Source organism: Nansenia antarctica, assembly GCF_963989245.1.
Source record: "Nansenia antarctica genome assembly, chromosome: 2".
Classification (NCBI taxonomy): domain Eukaryota; kingdom Metazoa; phylum Chordata; class Actinopteri; order Argentiniformes; family Microstomatidae; genus Nansenia; species Nansenia antarctica.
In genome coordinates, this window is record NC_137675.1 from 85,354,594 (window position 1) to 85,369,403 (window position 14,810).

General features: G+C 48.2%; 2 protein-coding genes across 2 annotated transcripts in view; both read left to right on the top strand.

Moving 5' to 3' along the window:
• LOC308150791 (pre-mRNA-processing factor 40 homolog A-like) overlaps positions 1-3,835 on the top strand; it is a gene marked incomplete at both ends in the record, with an annotated part of 9,972 nt that extends 6,137 nt beyond the window's left edge. The window contains one exon of the mRNA XM_080523587.1: positions 3,743-3,835. Coding sequence (XP_080379713.1) covers positions 3,743-3,835 — 93 coding nt within the window. The remainder of the gene's footprint in view (positions 1-3,742) is intronic.
• LOC308151281 (protein Tob1-like) lies at positions 2,587-6,519 on the top strand. Its single transcript, XM_080524119.1, has 2 exons — positions 2,587-2,853; positions 4,719-6,519. Exon 2 carries the CDS (start codon positions 4,974-4,976, stop codon positions 6,057-6,059), a length of 1,086 nt encoding a protein of 361 aa, XP_080380245.1. The 5' UTR covers positions 2,587-2,853; positions 4,719-4,973; the 3' UTR covers positions 6,060-6,519.
• The last annotated feature ends 8,291 nt before the right edge of the window (positions 6,520-14,810 follow it).

Here is a 14,810-nt window from a genome sequence, read left to right on the forward strand (position 1 = left end):
ATTTACCCAGGGACGTCCTCCACCCCCCCCCCCTCTCTGGATCCTTCACACACATCCACAGCTCTCACAGCTGCATGTGACCGTGCTTTGGCTAATGCTTGGCAGACCTAAGCGTTTGAAGAATGTTTAAAAGTCCCGGTTAAGCCCTACTGCTAGTAGCCAACTGCAACCTGGTCTGTTACACCAACAACAAGTGGTCTGATGACGAGGGCGAACAAAGCTCTGTGTGAAGTGGGATAGTTAAGAGAGGACACATCCTGCGAGCTGCAACGTTTGCAGAAAAACTGCTATAGAAATAAAGGTTATTATTATTATTATGCGTATTGTTTACATAGAACAGAATAGAATGGATGGAATGCAATAGAATGGATAGAATTGAATGTATGGAATGTAAGGTGTGTGGGCGGTATTGGTGTTTCAAAACCAAGGCCTTAACACGTGCGATGGAGTTAGTGACACCCACCACTCGTGGTCCTGAGACCCCTGGTGAGGTTCAGCATTATGAACAACATTACGTATGGTCTGGTTCAATGTGGAGAGGAGTAGTAGTAGAACAAAAGCAATGTATTTTTTTGAAGGTTGGCAGATCAGTGGTTCGAGCCCCGGCTGGCCACATGTCGAAGTGTCCTTGGGCAAGACACTGAACCCCAAATTTCTCCCAGTGAGCGGGCCGGCGCCTTGCATGGTAGCTTGCCACCATTCGTGTGTGAATGTGTGTGTGAATGGGTGAATGAAAGGCCGTTGTAAAGCGGCTGAAAAGGCCCCATCACCCCAGGTCCGGAGCTTGGTACTTAATTACTGGTATTACTTAAGATCTGAATCCTGTCTATTGGAGAGGGCACTGCTACGTATTTTTCTGACCAATTAGTGTACACCAGAAGTGAACATAACTATCTGACCAGACAGGCCAGTTCAGGGTATCTCTTACCACCTACACCTAGGACAAACCTCCTCAAATCTACTGTCATTTACAGAGCCATTACCGGATGGAACTCTTTACCTAATAGGCATGTTATTAAAACTAATTCTAGAGGCACTTTTAAGAGAACAATAAAAGAGCACTTAATACAATTAACTCTACAAACAAACAGTAGATGATTCATCTTGTTTGCTGATTGCTGTATTTCTTTCTTTTTTTCTTTCTTCTTTGTTATGGATATTTGTAAGCAATGTGATGTCTGTATGTATATAATGTTTATAATTGTCTGTATGTGTATTATATTGATACTTGTTCTAATGTGATTGTTGTGTCAGACCCCAGGAAGACTAGCTGACGTCATGGCATTAGCTAATGGGGATCCTAATATACAACAACAACAACAACAAAACTGTTAGCCTGTGCTTCGGTGGGAAAGAGGAGAACTGGAGAAGCTTTCACTACTGGCATATGGGGACAACTAAGTAAGATGATATTTCAGCTAAACATGAAAACAGGCTGAAGCATCCCTTTAAATCCCCCAGTCCTGCTGCTCACCTAGCGATGACGCGCGTGTCTACATCAGCACCTTAGATACGGGCGGGCCAATCACCACAGGGCTCCTGCCCCGTTTTAAACCAATCAGCGCTTGTGTTTTCTCGATAGAGTTCAACTCCGCCCCTCTCCGCTTCCAACTGTGGGCTGTGTTCGTAAACTCGCTCCGAGAGCTCCGGAGCACCACACTGGGTTCGACGTCATAAATGGACCAAGTCTTTTCATTGGACGAGAGGCATTCCATGGAGTGCTGCTCAGAATCCCAGAGCGAATCTACGAACGCAGCCTGTATCGTTCCGCTTTGGGAATCTCCTTCTCGACAGGACGAGCAGGAGAGTCAATGGAAATTGCAAACGTCTTATTATTTGACGCAAGCATAATAATCATATTATGAAAGCTATAATTCCCTCTGACCAAAAACGTCTTTCTTTCTCTCCCCTTTACTATGAAAATCTGCAGCCAATACAAATGAGCTTTGGAGCATTTCCCTAGCAGCTGTGACTCATTCCTGCTCTGTTTGATGCCTCCGTTATAACATACCTCGGGGATTATATTCGCAAACGTTTCAGGATATCTCAGATATCAAACGTGTGCGGTATTTAAAGCAGCCTTGGTTATTATAAGACATTATAAACATTCACTAGGCTATGGTGCCAGGGGTGAAGTAGGCTTGTGTGGTGGTGTGAGCCATCCGCCAATGTTTCTGTCACACAAACGTTCGCTTAAAAAAAAGAATACAAGACTAACTGACATGCAAATAATAATATAACAAGTCATAAGACTTTTACAACCAAGGATATTTTTGGTCGTTGCCGTCCGGGCAGACCTAGGTAATGTGTGTGACGCAAACGTTCTTGTTATGGGCGTCCCTTCAATTCCATGGGATCATATATGCATTTGATTGACGGAGTGAGACAACCAATAGCGTCGCGAGTTGATACAATTCTAGAGGGTTGGACTCCCCGTTCTGACCAAACACAGACGCCGATGTGGGGTTCGCATTGTTTTGACCTCTGAAACCGCATCACCGCCCCCCTCGTGCCCACGGCGGAGGAAGGCTATAAATACAGGCGCGTGACAGCGACGGGGACGAAGTTGTAAAACTCCCAGGTAGTCGGGAGGTGCTCTGCAAAAGCCTGCTGAAAGGGGGAAACAACGCAAAAAAGACCTACAACTTAGAAACTAAAGCAAAAAAAAAAAAACGATAATCCTCCGACATCTACACGTACTGGAATACTTTTTTTTTCTTCCATTTTTTCTTTTTTTAAATGTTAATAATATATTGTATGTGAAGAAAGTATTTATATAGACACTTTTTCTATTTGCACTAACTAACGGTACTTCGAGAACTACTGAGAATCTTTATTTTGTAAGAAAAAAAAGTAAGTATTTCATCTATCCTCCCTCTTCATGTCTGTGTTGTGTGTAACCTGCCAGTTCGTTATTCAGCTATTGCTGCTTTGCCTCCTGTCATGTCGCTTTTCCAGATGATTTCGCAGAGCGTTTTAATCATCAGGCTGATTTGCTGCGTCAGTCCCCGAAGTTAGGGAGGGGTAGTCTACTATAACTGTGCGTGCGTGTGTGCGTGTGTGCGTGCGTGTGCGCGTGCGTGTGCGCGTGTGTGTGTGTGTGTGGACCATCAAGCCTATTTACTAGCACTAGTTAAGGAGACGGCTTGCGACGATATATGATGATGTGGGAAATAGTTTGAATCCCGTTGAAAATCGCTTGTGAGGGCTACTTCTCCTCCACGTCGGAACGAAGGAATGAATCAATCACAAGTAGGCTAGTTGATCAGTCCGTTGGTCCGAGGCGATCACCAGCAAGGTCGTATCTCTGGCATTACGCCGGGAACATTGTCTCTACAAGTTGGGACATTGGGACTTCTACCTTCTCATTGCATATTGTGTGTAGTCATTGAATTCACCATATGTATTCACCGTATGTCCTATAGCTTGTTCCGAAAAACGTTCTCGTCTAGTTTATGTTTGTTAAGCCGTTTTATCTCGATACGGTTCCTATAATAGACCCTATAATTAATAGACCCACCAAAGCGACTTGCCCCCTTGCGCCACATCTCTACGTTATTGCAGCCGGTCAGTCAGCCAGTCAGTCAGCCAGTCAGTCAGTCAGCCAGTCAGTCAGCCTCATAAATAGCCAGAGGACGTGGAGAGAGAGCCGCAACACATCTGCCGTCTCATTTTTCATCCAACTTCTCGGTCACTGGACTGGTGTTGCCGTCATGTTACTGATCTGTAAATGTCTTTGCAGTTGTGTGTCCGAGTGTACCAACCTGGGTCGGAGGGAGACACGGTGTTGATCCAGCAGCAGCCCAGCAGGCTTATTATGGAACACGACTCCTAGTGCCTGTCGTCTAACCAGCGCTCTGACTCTCTATTATCACCTTTATTTGTGTAGCACTTTTCCTGCAAACGTTGCAGCTCAAAGTGCTTTAACATATCCACACAGCATCAACATATTAATAGAACAATTGTAATCAATAAAACACAATAGCAATGATAGCCTATAAACTACATAATAAAACAATCCTAACATCCCCTTTGCGTTGGTGATTTGGAGCTGCGAGATGTTTTGGATTGTGTAGCTTATTTATTTTCTAATTGTCACAAGTCGCCATATCCTCCGCCTATCTTGCTCTCCAATTAAGTCCCAAGTTTAAAATGTATTCTGACAATTGCACCGAGAGAAATGATTAAAAGTAACCGTAGCCTATGTTTTTTGAACGTTTTCTGTCGTCATTTATGACGGTTGTTGTGCATATTCTGCTCATCAAAATGAATTGCCAGGAAATAATTCCGTCGTACGACAGACAGTGCAGGGGTTAACGTTTAAAGGGCATTCTATTACACTCCTGTAATACAGTCTGCAGTAGTAATCTTATCGCCGGCCAAGTAGAACTTTTGCTACTAATAGGGTTATGGAAGCACTGAATTAACGAAATGTTACACAAGAAAACAAATGAGTGAATATACTAACTGGTCTTTAATGGGTTTACTTTATTTTGAGTAGATGGCTAAGCCCTCCCATAGACTTGCAATCATGAGTCATTGTCAAATGCATCCGAATCATTTAAATACATTCACCTTTCAAATGCTCGAGGCAAATAATTTACCTCTAAATTGACAAGCATTATTGTTGTGTTTGCATTGTTGTCGTCTCTGCCTGAGTGATATGCTAATGTTGTGCCTGAGTGATATGCTAAGGTGATCTCTTCAATTCCTTTCAGGAAAAAGGATCATTAACCTGTGGAAGGACGCCAGTTCTACAACCAGCACTTTTTTTTCGCTCATCATTTTTTTTTTTCAAACCAGTTTCACTAAGCTCTAGTTCCTTTGCCTGGCGCAGACCCGACCCGACCCCAACAGATCTGCCTGGGAAAAGCACCTGTGGCACCACGGATAAGCAGAACCCACCCGCGGGACGCAGCCTAGAACCGACACCTTTTCTACTCACCCCCGGGGTTCACGTCAGCAGCTAAGCTATGCAGCTTGAAATCCAAGTAGCCCTCAACTTCATCATCTCCTACCTGTACAACAAGCTGCCGAGACGACGGGTCAACATCTTCGGCGAGGAGCTGGAGAGGCAGCTGAAGCAGAAGTACGAGGGCCACTGGTACCCCGACAAGCCATACAAGGGCTCAGGATTCAGGTGCATCCACGTGGGGGAGAAGGTGGACCCCGTGGTGGAGAAGGCGGCCAAAGAGAGCGGGCTGGACATCGAGGACGTCCGCAACAACCTGCCCCAGGACCTCAGCGTGTGGATCGACCCCTTCGAGGTGTCCTACCAGATCGGGGAGAAGGGCCCCGTCAAGGTGCTCTACGTGGACGACAGCAACGAGAGCGTCGGCGGCGTCGGCGGCCTGGAGCTGGACAAGGAGATCAAGAACAGTTTTAACCCCGAGGCGCAGGTCTTCATGCCCATCAGCGAGCCCGTGGTGGGGCCCTCCCCGACCTCCAGCTCCCCCTCCCCCCCCTTCGGCCACTCGGCCGCCGTCAGCCCCACCTTCATGCCTCGCTCCAGCCAGCCCCTCACCTTCACCACCGCCACCTTCGCCGCCACCAAGTTCGGCTCCACCAAAATGAAGTCCAGCGGCCGCAACAACAACAACGGTAACGGCGGCAACGGTAACGGCGGCGGCAACAACAACAACGGCGGTGGCGGCAGCGTCGGCGTCGCCGGCGGCAACAAGGTGTCTCGCGCCTCCCCAACCAACCTGGGCCTGAATGTGAACACCCTCCTGAAGCAGAAAGCCATCTCCACCTCCATGCACTCTCTGTACGGGCTGGGCCTGGGCACCACGCAGCAGCAGCAGCACCAGAAGGCCTCCGCCCTCTCCCCCAACGCCAAGGAGTTTGTGTTCCCCAACCTCCAGAGCCAGGGGTCCCCGAGCGCCCTCTTCCCCGGGGACAGCTCGCTCAGCCTCAGCCCGCTGCAGTACAGCAACGCCTTCGACGTGTTCGCGGCCTACGGAGGCCTCAACGACAAGTCCCTCATGGACGGCTTGAATTTCAGCTTGAACAACATACAGTATTCTAACCAGCAATTCCAGCCAGTGATGGCCAACTAGTACACCGAGATACTACTACTACTGCTACAGTGCTACACACATGAAACGACCAGAGATATGTGACAACGAGGGGGGGGAAGAAAAACCGCAAAACGAGTATTTTGGAAAATTGAAAAACGAAGAAAAAATGGAAAACACAACCCAAGTTAAAAAATAGGAAAAGTGACTTGTGGACTATAAGACCTCAGTGTACCAAGTCTAAGAGCATGAAAGCCCGAGGGTGAATTACTTTGCCCCCTTGAGTTATATCTTATTTTTTTTACGATGAAGCTTGTAGTACAAGATGTCCAAGCTTGGTTACCTAAACTTCGACATGCATCATTGTTATTTCTTTTGCCAACCAAGCACAAAATTATTTTTTACGTGACTGTTTTAAGATATAAAGAGAAGAAGAAGAAGAAGAAAAAAAAAATACACACTAAGTCATGGCCTCTTTCAGTATTTAAGACATAACTGGACACCGCCAATTTTCCAAGGAATTGGCATTAATAAGTGGGATTTCCTGGTCTTTTTTCTAATTGTATAATTTAATTTAGTACAGAGTTTGTAAAATATCAGAGTATATATTGTTTCTACGACATGGTATTGCATTTATATCTTTTTACTACTCCAGTGATCCGTGATGGCTGCAGCAACGTTATGTTCTTTTCTTTTTTTATTGAAATTGTAAAAATGAATCCATCTTTAAAAAAACAAAACATCGACTATTCTAAAGATTGTGTACAGAATATTCCGTAGTGGTGGGATTTAAGGATATTTGCTTTTTTGAAAAACATAAGAGTTGTATTTTCTGTTAAGAGTTTAACGATTTTTGCTATATTATGGACAAAATGTAATCGTATATTAATTTTGTACCTACATTGTGCAATACTTGATAAAAAAAAAACGGTATAACAAAGTATTTGGAGTCAGTGTCTTACATGTTAAGAGGGACTGATAGTTTATTAAGTTTGTATTAAAAAGCTTGAAAATATACACTTGTCTATTATTTATTTCCTCATTGCTTGTCTGGTCTAGTTTATTGATGAGGGTAGATTCGACTTTAATATGAAGTTGAGGTTTCTTAACTTTTCCATTTCTCACATCAGAAGCGGCGCGCGGGGGGGGGGGGTGGTATTTGCGCTGTTATCGATAGCGCTGAATCGTATGGGTGCCACAGGTAGATAGATAATCAGTGTTTCCCATGAATTACCTACACCCATAATCGTATCAGCTCAGTTCCAAACACGTTGACCGTACGGTTCCAGTGCACAGTGCAGGGTGTTGTCCTAGACAGATGGTTTCAACCTTCTGTGAAGCTGTTCCTTTCCCCATCCCTTTACATGCAGTACTAAATATTTAAAGACATGGAGCTTATTCTCGACTCAGGCTTCCTCTGTGTCATTGTTGACATAACACTGTCCAAATAATCACAGCCTTGGGGACTAAAACCCAATGTTCTCAAAAAGCCATTATGACAGATACCTCATCAACAATCCACCTACAGAATCTACCCACTCATCATGAGCTGGGCTGGTGTTCATTTGCGTCACATAAACACGCTTTCTTCCTTCTAGTACGGTGACTGCCAATGGCCCCGGGGTCCTAGCATAGATTACTTTTTCTTACGATGACAGATGATTTAGATGAGTCACTCTTACTTACTTACTTACTCTTACTTAAGTAGCTTTGGATAAAGGGGGGGGGGGGTCTTCTAAATGTCTAAAATGTAAACGTAATGTCAGAGTGGTCACCTGTGTGTCATGTCTCTGGGTCACATGTCGTATGGCTGAAGGGGCCACAGTGGGGTTAAGCCTGATGACCATCTGACCCCTGACCCCTCTGAGCACGGCACAGCTGAGTCATTTAGCCTGCGGCAACACAAGGCATTTCCAATAGTACACAAGTGCACAGGGTGCCTGTTAGCCAGGGTGCTAACCTGTTACTGGGGATTCTAGCCTGGGCTAGCCTGTTAGCTGGAGGTGCTAGCCTGGGCTAGCCTGTTAGCTGGGGGTGCTAGTCTGGGCTAGCCTGTTAATGGGGGTGCTAGCCTGTTAGTGGGGGTTCTAGCCTGGGCTAGCCTGTTAGTGGGGGTGCTAACCTGGGATAGCCTGTTAGCTGGGGGGTGCTAGCCTGTTAGTGGGGGTTCTAGCCTGTTAGCTGGGGGTGCTAGCCTGTGCTAGTCTGTTAGCTGGGGGTGCTAGCCTGTGCTAGCCTGTGCTAGCCTTTTAGCTGGGGTGCTAGCCTGTGCTAGCCTTTTAGCTGGGGGTGCTAGCCTGTTAGCTGGGTAACAGCTAACAGGCTCCAATCCATTTCCGCCGACATCCTTAACAGGCTCCAATCCATTTCCGCCGATATCCTTCCTTACCTTACCACCCTAATCAACTCCTCCCTATCCACTGGATCTGTCCCAGCGGCCTTCAAAATAGCCAGAGTCAAGCCTCTCCTCAAGAAACCTACCCTTGACCCATCATCTGTCCACAATTACAGACCTGTATCCCTTCTCTCCTTCCCTTCCAAAACCCTTGAACGCGCGGCATCTAAACAACTGACTGACTATCTCCGGAAGATGGATCACTTAGACCCCCACCAATCCGGCTTCAAGGCTGGGCATTCCACTGAGACTGCGCTCCTTGCTGTCACGGAAGCCCTCCACTCTGCCCAAGCTTCCTCCCTCTCCTCTGTTCTCATTCCCCTTGACCTGTCTGCTGCCTTCGACACAGTCAATCACCAGATCCTTCTCTCCATCCTCTCAGACCTGGGCATCTCTGGCACCGCACACTCCTGGTTTTCTTCCTACCTGGCGGGCCGCTCCTACCAGGTGACCTGGAGAGAATCGCTATCTTCTCCACGAACCCTCTCCACTGGAGTTCCCCAGGGTTCCGTCCTAGGGCCCCTACTCTTCTCCCTCTACACCAAGTCTCTTGGCTCGGTAATCTCTTCACATGGGCTCTCCTACCACAGCTACGCAGACGACACTCAACTCTTCCTGTCCTTCCCCCCGTCTGATGTACACGTGGCAACCCGTATCTCAGCATGTCTCGCTGACATTTAAACTTGGATGGCTGACCACCATCTCAAGCTCAATCTTAACAAGACCGAGCTCCTCTTCATCCCCGGGAAAGCCTGCCCTCTCCAAGACTTCTCCATCACAGTGGAGAACTCTACTGTAACCCCCTCCCTGACAGCCAAGAACCTTGGAGTGATCCTGGATAACCGACTATCCTGTACGGAGAACATTGCAGCAACGGCTCGCTCCTGCAGATTCTTCCTCTACAACATCAGAAGGATACGACCATTCCTTACCAGAGAGGCAGCGCAACTCTTGACCCAGGCACTGGTCATCTCCCGCCTGGATTACTGCAATGTACTCCTGGCTGGGCTCCCCGCTTCAGCCATTAGACCTCTGCAGCTCATCCAGAATGCTGCTGCCCGGCTGGTATTCAACCTCCCCAAATACTCGCATGTCACCCCTCTCCTTCGCACCCTGCACTGGCTCCCGATAGCAGCTCGCATCAGATTCAAGACCCTGGTGCTTGCATACCAGGCAGCTAAAGGGACAGCCCCTGCCTACCTGAAGGAAATGGTAACCCCCCAAACCCCTGCCCGCTCACTCCGCTCCTCCACCTCGGCTGGACGACTGGCCCCACCTCCTCTACACAGCAGTCGGGCTGCCCGATCACGTCTCTTCACAACACTGGCTCCCCGCTGGTGGAATGAGCTCCCCACGGCTGTCGGAACGGCAGAGTCACTACCCATCTTCCGTCGTAGACTGAAGACCCATCTCTTCAGGTTACATCTTAACTGCTCCTCCTGAGACATCTTCTGACCCTCACCACTACGTCTCCTAAAGACACCCGCTTTCCCCTCTACTGTGTCCCTAAGAACTTCTATTGCCCCCTTGTACTGTTTCTCAGTTTCTCCAGTAATATAAAAAAAAAAAAAAAGTTTTAGTAGAAGGCGATAATAGGGAGAAGGTTTTTCCTTCTATCAGTGGCCCCGGGCCCGAGCTAGAGTACTCTTCCTGCAACGAATGGTGGACTGCTGATTCACATGCTTAGTATTCAAATGTATTGATTGTAAGTCGCTTTGGAATAAGGCGTCTGCTAAATGCCAAAAATGTAAATGTAAATGTAGCCTGTTAGTGGGTGTGTTAGCCTGTTAGCTGGGGATGCTAGCCTGGGCTAGCCTGTTAGTGGGGGTGCTAGCCTGTTAGCTGGGGGTGCTAGCCTGCGTTGTTGAATGCAAGGACCACCATGGAGAGCTAGGCTACGGGGCTGAGGTTGGAGGTTGGAAGGGATCTCTTTTCTTTGTCTCTGTATCCTTCGTCTGTGCAGATCTTGGGCAGGTGGACCAGTGGGAGGCGAGGCCTACTGCCAGGCTATCTTCTTTTGACATCATTCACATTACATTTACATTTTTGGCAGAGGAAATGGAGAAAGACCTGTCTCCCTAAAACCTTATCTCTGTCAGCACAAAGGAGAGACGGGGGATGGGGAGAGGAAACCGTTTTATTGAGTATTGAGATTCACCCTACTGCATATAGGGCTGTAGAGTAAAAGGCTGCTATTTTAGAGTATTGAGATTCACCCTACTGTATATAGCGCTGTAGAGTAAGTAGGGGCGGCTGTGGCGCAGGAGGTAGCGCCACCGTCTAATGATCGCAAGGTTGGCAGGTTGGCGGTTCGAGCCCCGGCTGGCCACATGTCAAAGTGTCCTTGGGCAAGACACTGAACCCCAAATTGCTCCCAGTGAGCGGGCCGGCGCCTTGCATGGTAGCTTGCCGCCATTGGTGTGTGAATGTGTGTGTGAATGGGTGAATGAGAGGCCGTCGTAAAGCGCTTTGAATAAAGGTGCTATATAAGTGCAGTCCATTTACCATTTACCAGTAAAAGGCTGCTATTTTAGAGTATTGAGATTCACCCTACTGTATATAGGCCTAGGGGCTATTGAGCAAAAGGCTGCTAGCAAGCCCATCAGCTCCCGCGGAGGCCGGTGGAGGTAGAAATCGGAGGACAAGCTCATTATGACACGGAACGGGACCGAGCAACGTGTCTGATACCATTTCTAATTCCGTCCTCCTCATTTCTACCTCCGCCAGCCAGCCTCCCCTGATTAGCTCGACGCAAACTGTAGTGGGGGAGCTAGCCTGTTAGTGGGGGTGCTAGCCTGTTAGCTGGGGGGGCTAGCCTGTTAGTGGGGGTGCTAGCCTGTTAGTGGGGGTTACATTTACCTTCGCCAGCCTCCCCTGATTAGCTCGACACTAACTGTTCCAGCTTGACACAGTCTCCCTGATTAGCTTGACGCTAACTGCTAACCGCTCCAGCTTGACACAGTCACATTTCACCCAGTCTCCTCCTCCTCCTCCACGCCTCGTTAATGGATAACTGCGATTGCTTGTCTTGGTGGGGGCAGAATGCGTCCCTCGGGTGTGTTGTAATAACCCTGTGATTTAAGCCCATCTAAATGAATCTGAAAGCGCGTGGACACTTAAACTTTTTAGCGCTCCAAAGTGTGATGTTTATTGAGCAAGAAGTGATGTCCTCTGTGTTTTAACCTTTTAACGGTCTTTGCTGGTTGATGATCTTGTGATAGGGTTTCTCTGCTGCTGCTGCTGCTGGTGGGGATGGGGGGTAGAGAGAGAGAGAGAGAGAGAGCGTTCCTGTGGGTAGAGAGAGGGGGGTCACTTTGACCCAGGTGATTCTCTGGAGGGATGGGCTCATCGTCCTGCGTTTGTCTGCTGCAGAGGGTTTACCACAAAGACAATCTGGGGATCAGGGATATAGAGATGGAAGTGTGTGTGTGTGTGTGTGTGTGTGTGTGTGTGTGTGTGTGTGTGCGGGTGCGGGTATGTCGTGATTAGCCCACAGCGTAGATGGAGGGAGAGTTTAGGTGTGTGTGTGCGTGTGTGCGTGCGTGCGTGTGTGTGTGTGTGTGTGTGTTTGTATGTGTGTGAGTGAGAGATGGTGACGAGCAGTCCCATGGAGTGTGTGTGAGAGTGTGTGTGTGTGTGTGTGTGCGGGTATGTCGTGAATATCCCACAGATGGAGGGGAGGGAGGGAGTGTGTGTGTGTGTGAGAGATGGTGACAAGCAGTCCCAGGGAGTGTGTGTGTGTGTGTGTGTGTGTGTGTGTGTGTGTGTGTGTGTTGACGAGGAGTCCCAGGGATGCCTTTGATGGATTATCTCTGCTCCGCTCTGCCTGATCCATCTGCTGTCTCTCCTGACAGGTTCTGGTTTCACGGGTCGTTGTGACCCTGGCCTGGGGGGGGGGGGGGGGGGGGGTTACCTAACTACCCTGGAGGGGGGGGGGGGTGGGGGAGGTGACCCTGGCCCTGCTTCAACTACCCTGGAGGGGGGGGGGGGGTGGAGGGCGTGACCCTGACCCTGCTTCAACTACCCTGGAGGGGGGGAGGGGGAGGTGACCCTGGCCCTGCTTCAACTACCCTGGAGGGGGAGGGGGGGGGGGGCAGAGGTGAGAGAAGGAAGGACAAGGTGAGAAAGAAAGAGGGAGAAGGGGTGTAAGGGTGTGAGAGGAAAAGGGCAGGCGGGGTGGGGGGAGAGACGGACAGGAATAGTGAGAGGAAGGGAGAGAGAAAGAAAGAAAGTGGGAGAGGAGAGGAGTCAAGTCACAGAGAGGAAGGAATATCGATCGAGAGAGAGAGAAAGAAAGCGAGAGAGAGGAAGAGAGAGGGAGAGAGGGAGATAGTGAGGAGGAGTGTAGTGAGCTAAAGGAATCGTTGATGTAATCCAGCCGGGTGCCCGGGTGCCTCTCTCTCTCTCTCTCTCTCTCTCTCTTTCTCTCTCTTTCTCCCTCTCTCTCTCTGTCATAAAGAACAGGTGGAGCTCGCCGTTAAAAGGAGCAGGCAAGGCGTTATGTAAATGTCAACCGTCTCAGCGAAACGCTTAATGGCTTCCCAGCATTCCCGGCCTCCGAGCCAGCGCCCGTCTATTTCCAGAACCCAGAAGGTTTAATGAGTTGATTGAGCGATGACAAGTGAGGGGGAAGTGTCTTCGCAGATGGGGGTAACCCGCTAAACCACACGTTTATTTTTAGCCACTTGGCATATGGACCCTCCCTCCTCACAGAGAGACCTTGGCCTACCGTGGTCCCCACACACACACCGCTTGCTATCGGGGTACGGAGGTGAGGTTTGCGGGGGGTGGGGGTGTGGGGTGGGGTTTCCCGTGCGTTTTTGTCCTAGTGGGGTACAGTTTTCGTCTAACTGTAATGCGGGTGATTTATGGTGGTGTGACAGCTGACTGTTTTGATAATGACACTCCCAAATGCCCAAACGCCCAATCTCATGAATACGTTTATTGAAACATACAAAAAATACAACAGCGGTTGTCGAAAGTCCACAGTCAGCAATTTGTAGTGAGGGGTGTCAAGAGGGAAATTTTACTTTCAGACCCCCAGTAGAGGGGCGTGGCTTCAGATTTCCAGGATTTAGAAGCTTCCGGCGGGAGTCGTCATGGGTTACCATCTCAACACACAGTCGGTTGTCTCCGAGGTTTGTCGAAGCTGGTTTGATTCCTGCCAGCAACACCTTAACTGCCCCTCCTGAAACCTCTTTGTCCCCTCTACCCCGCTGTAGAGATTCTCTACTGTAAATAATAATCATAATCATAACAATAATAATCATAATAGCAATAATAATAATAATAATAAAATACATGAAAAAAATAATAATCCGTCTTCTAGTATTTTGACTGCCAGTGTCCCCTGGCCCGAGCATAGATGACTTTTTCTCACGATGGCTGATGGAAAGATGATTTAGACAAATGTGTTTGTTGTAAGTCGCTTTGGATAAATGTCAACAATGTGAATGCAAATGTAAATCTGACAAGCCAGAACGACTGAGTTGACTCAGAGTGACACGGTGAACTGGACACGGCAACAACAGATGGCAACCAGGTGTCAGAGCTGTTTATTCTGTTTCCTCAGAAAGGCGTCCCACACCCACTAGTAACACACGAACTGTGGGAGGAACCAGAACCACCAAAGCCAAATACAAATACTACCAAATACACCCTGGCTACGTGTGTTCACCATCTGCAACGCCTTGGGGGACAGGCCTCTCACAGCTCGTTTGACTGCGGTGTAGTTTAGTATTTTTTTTACTATAATACTTTTAACATATTTTCAAAAACATCCACACCCGCTAGTAACACAACAGCTCAGGTTTCTAGTGGCACAGGAGGAAGCGGAACCACCAAAGCCAAATACAAATACTACCAAATGCACCTTAGCTTATATACACTCACTGGACACTTTATTAGGAACACCTGTCCTGTACACCTTCTCATTCAGAAGTACATTCTATTGCTTATCTTGAAATCTGAAATATGCTCATGCTGAGAGGCTGAACAAATTCCTGTCAGTGTTTTTGACCTTCACTATCCTCCCTCCTTCTCTACAAGTCTATCTGAAGCCGAGGAATGTTTATCACGGTGAGGCTTTAGCTGGCCTCTTGTCTGTCTACAGTCCACCCACAACCCCCCTACCCCCCCCCCCCCCTCCTCTCCAGCTCACTGTGTTTAGCCTTGTAAAAAAAATAAACTAATTCTTTCTTCTTCTAGCATTGTAACTGCCAATGGCACCTTGGTCCTAGCATAGATTCGTTTTTTTTTACGTGGCTGAAGGATGGATGACTCACTGACATAGACGAATGTATTCGTTGCAAGTCGCTTTGGATAAAGGCGTCTGCTAAATGTCCCAAAATGTAAATGTTTACCTAGCTCTGTGAAGGAAATGCTTCCATGCAGTCATG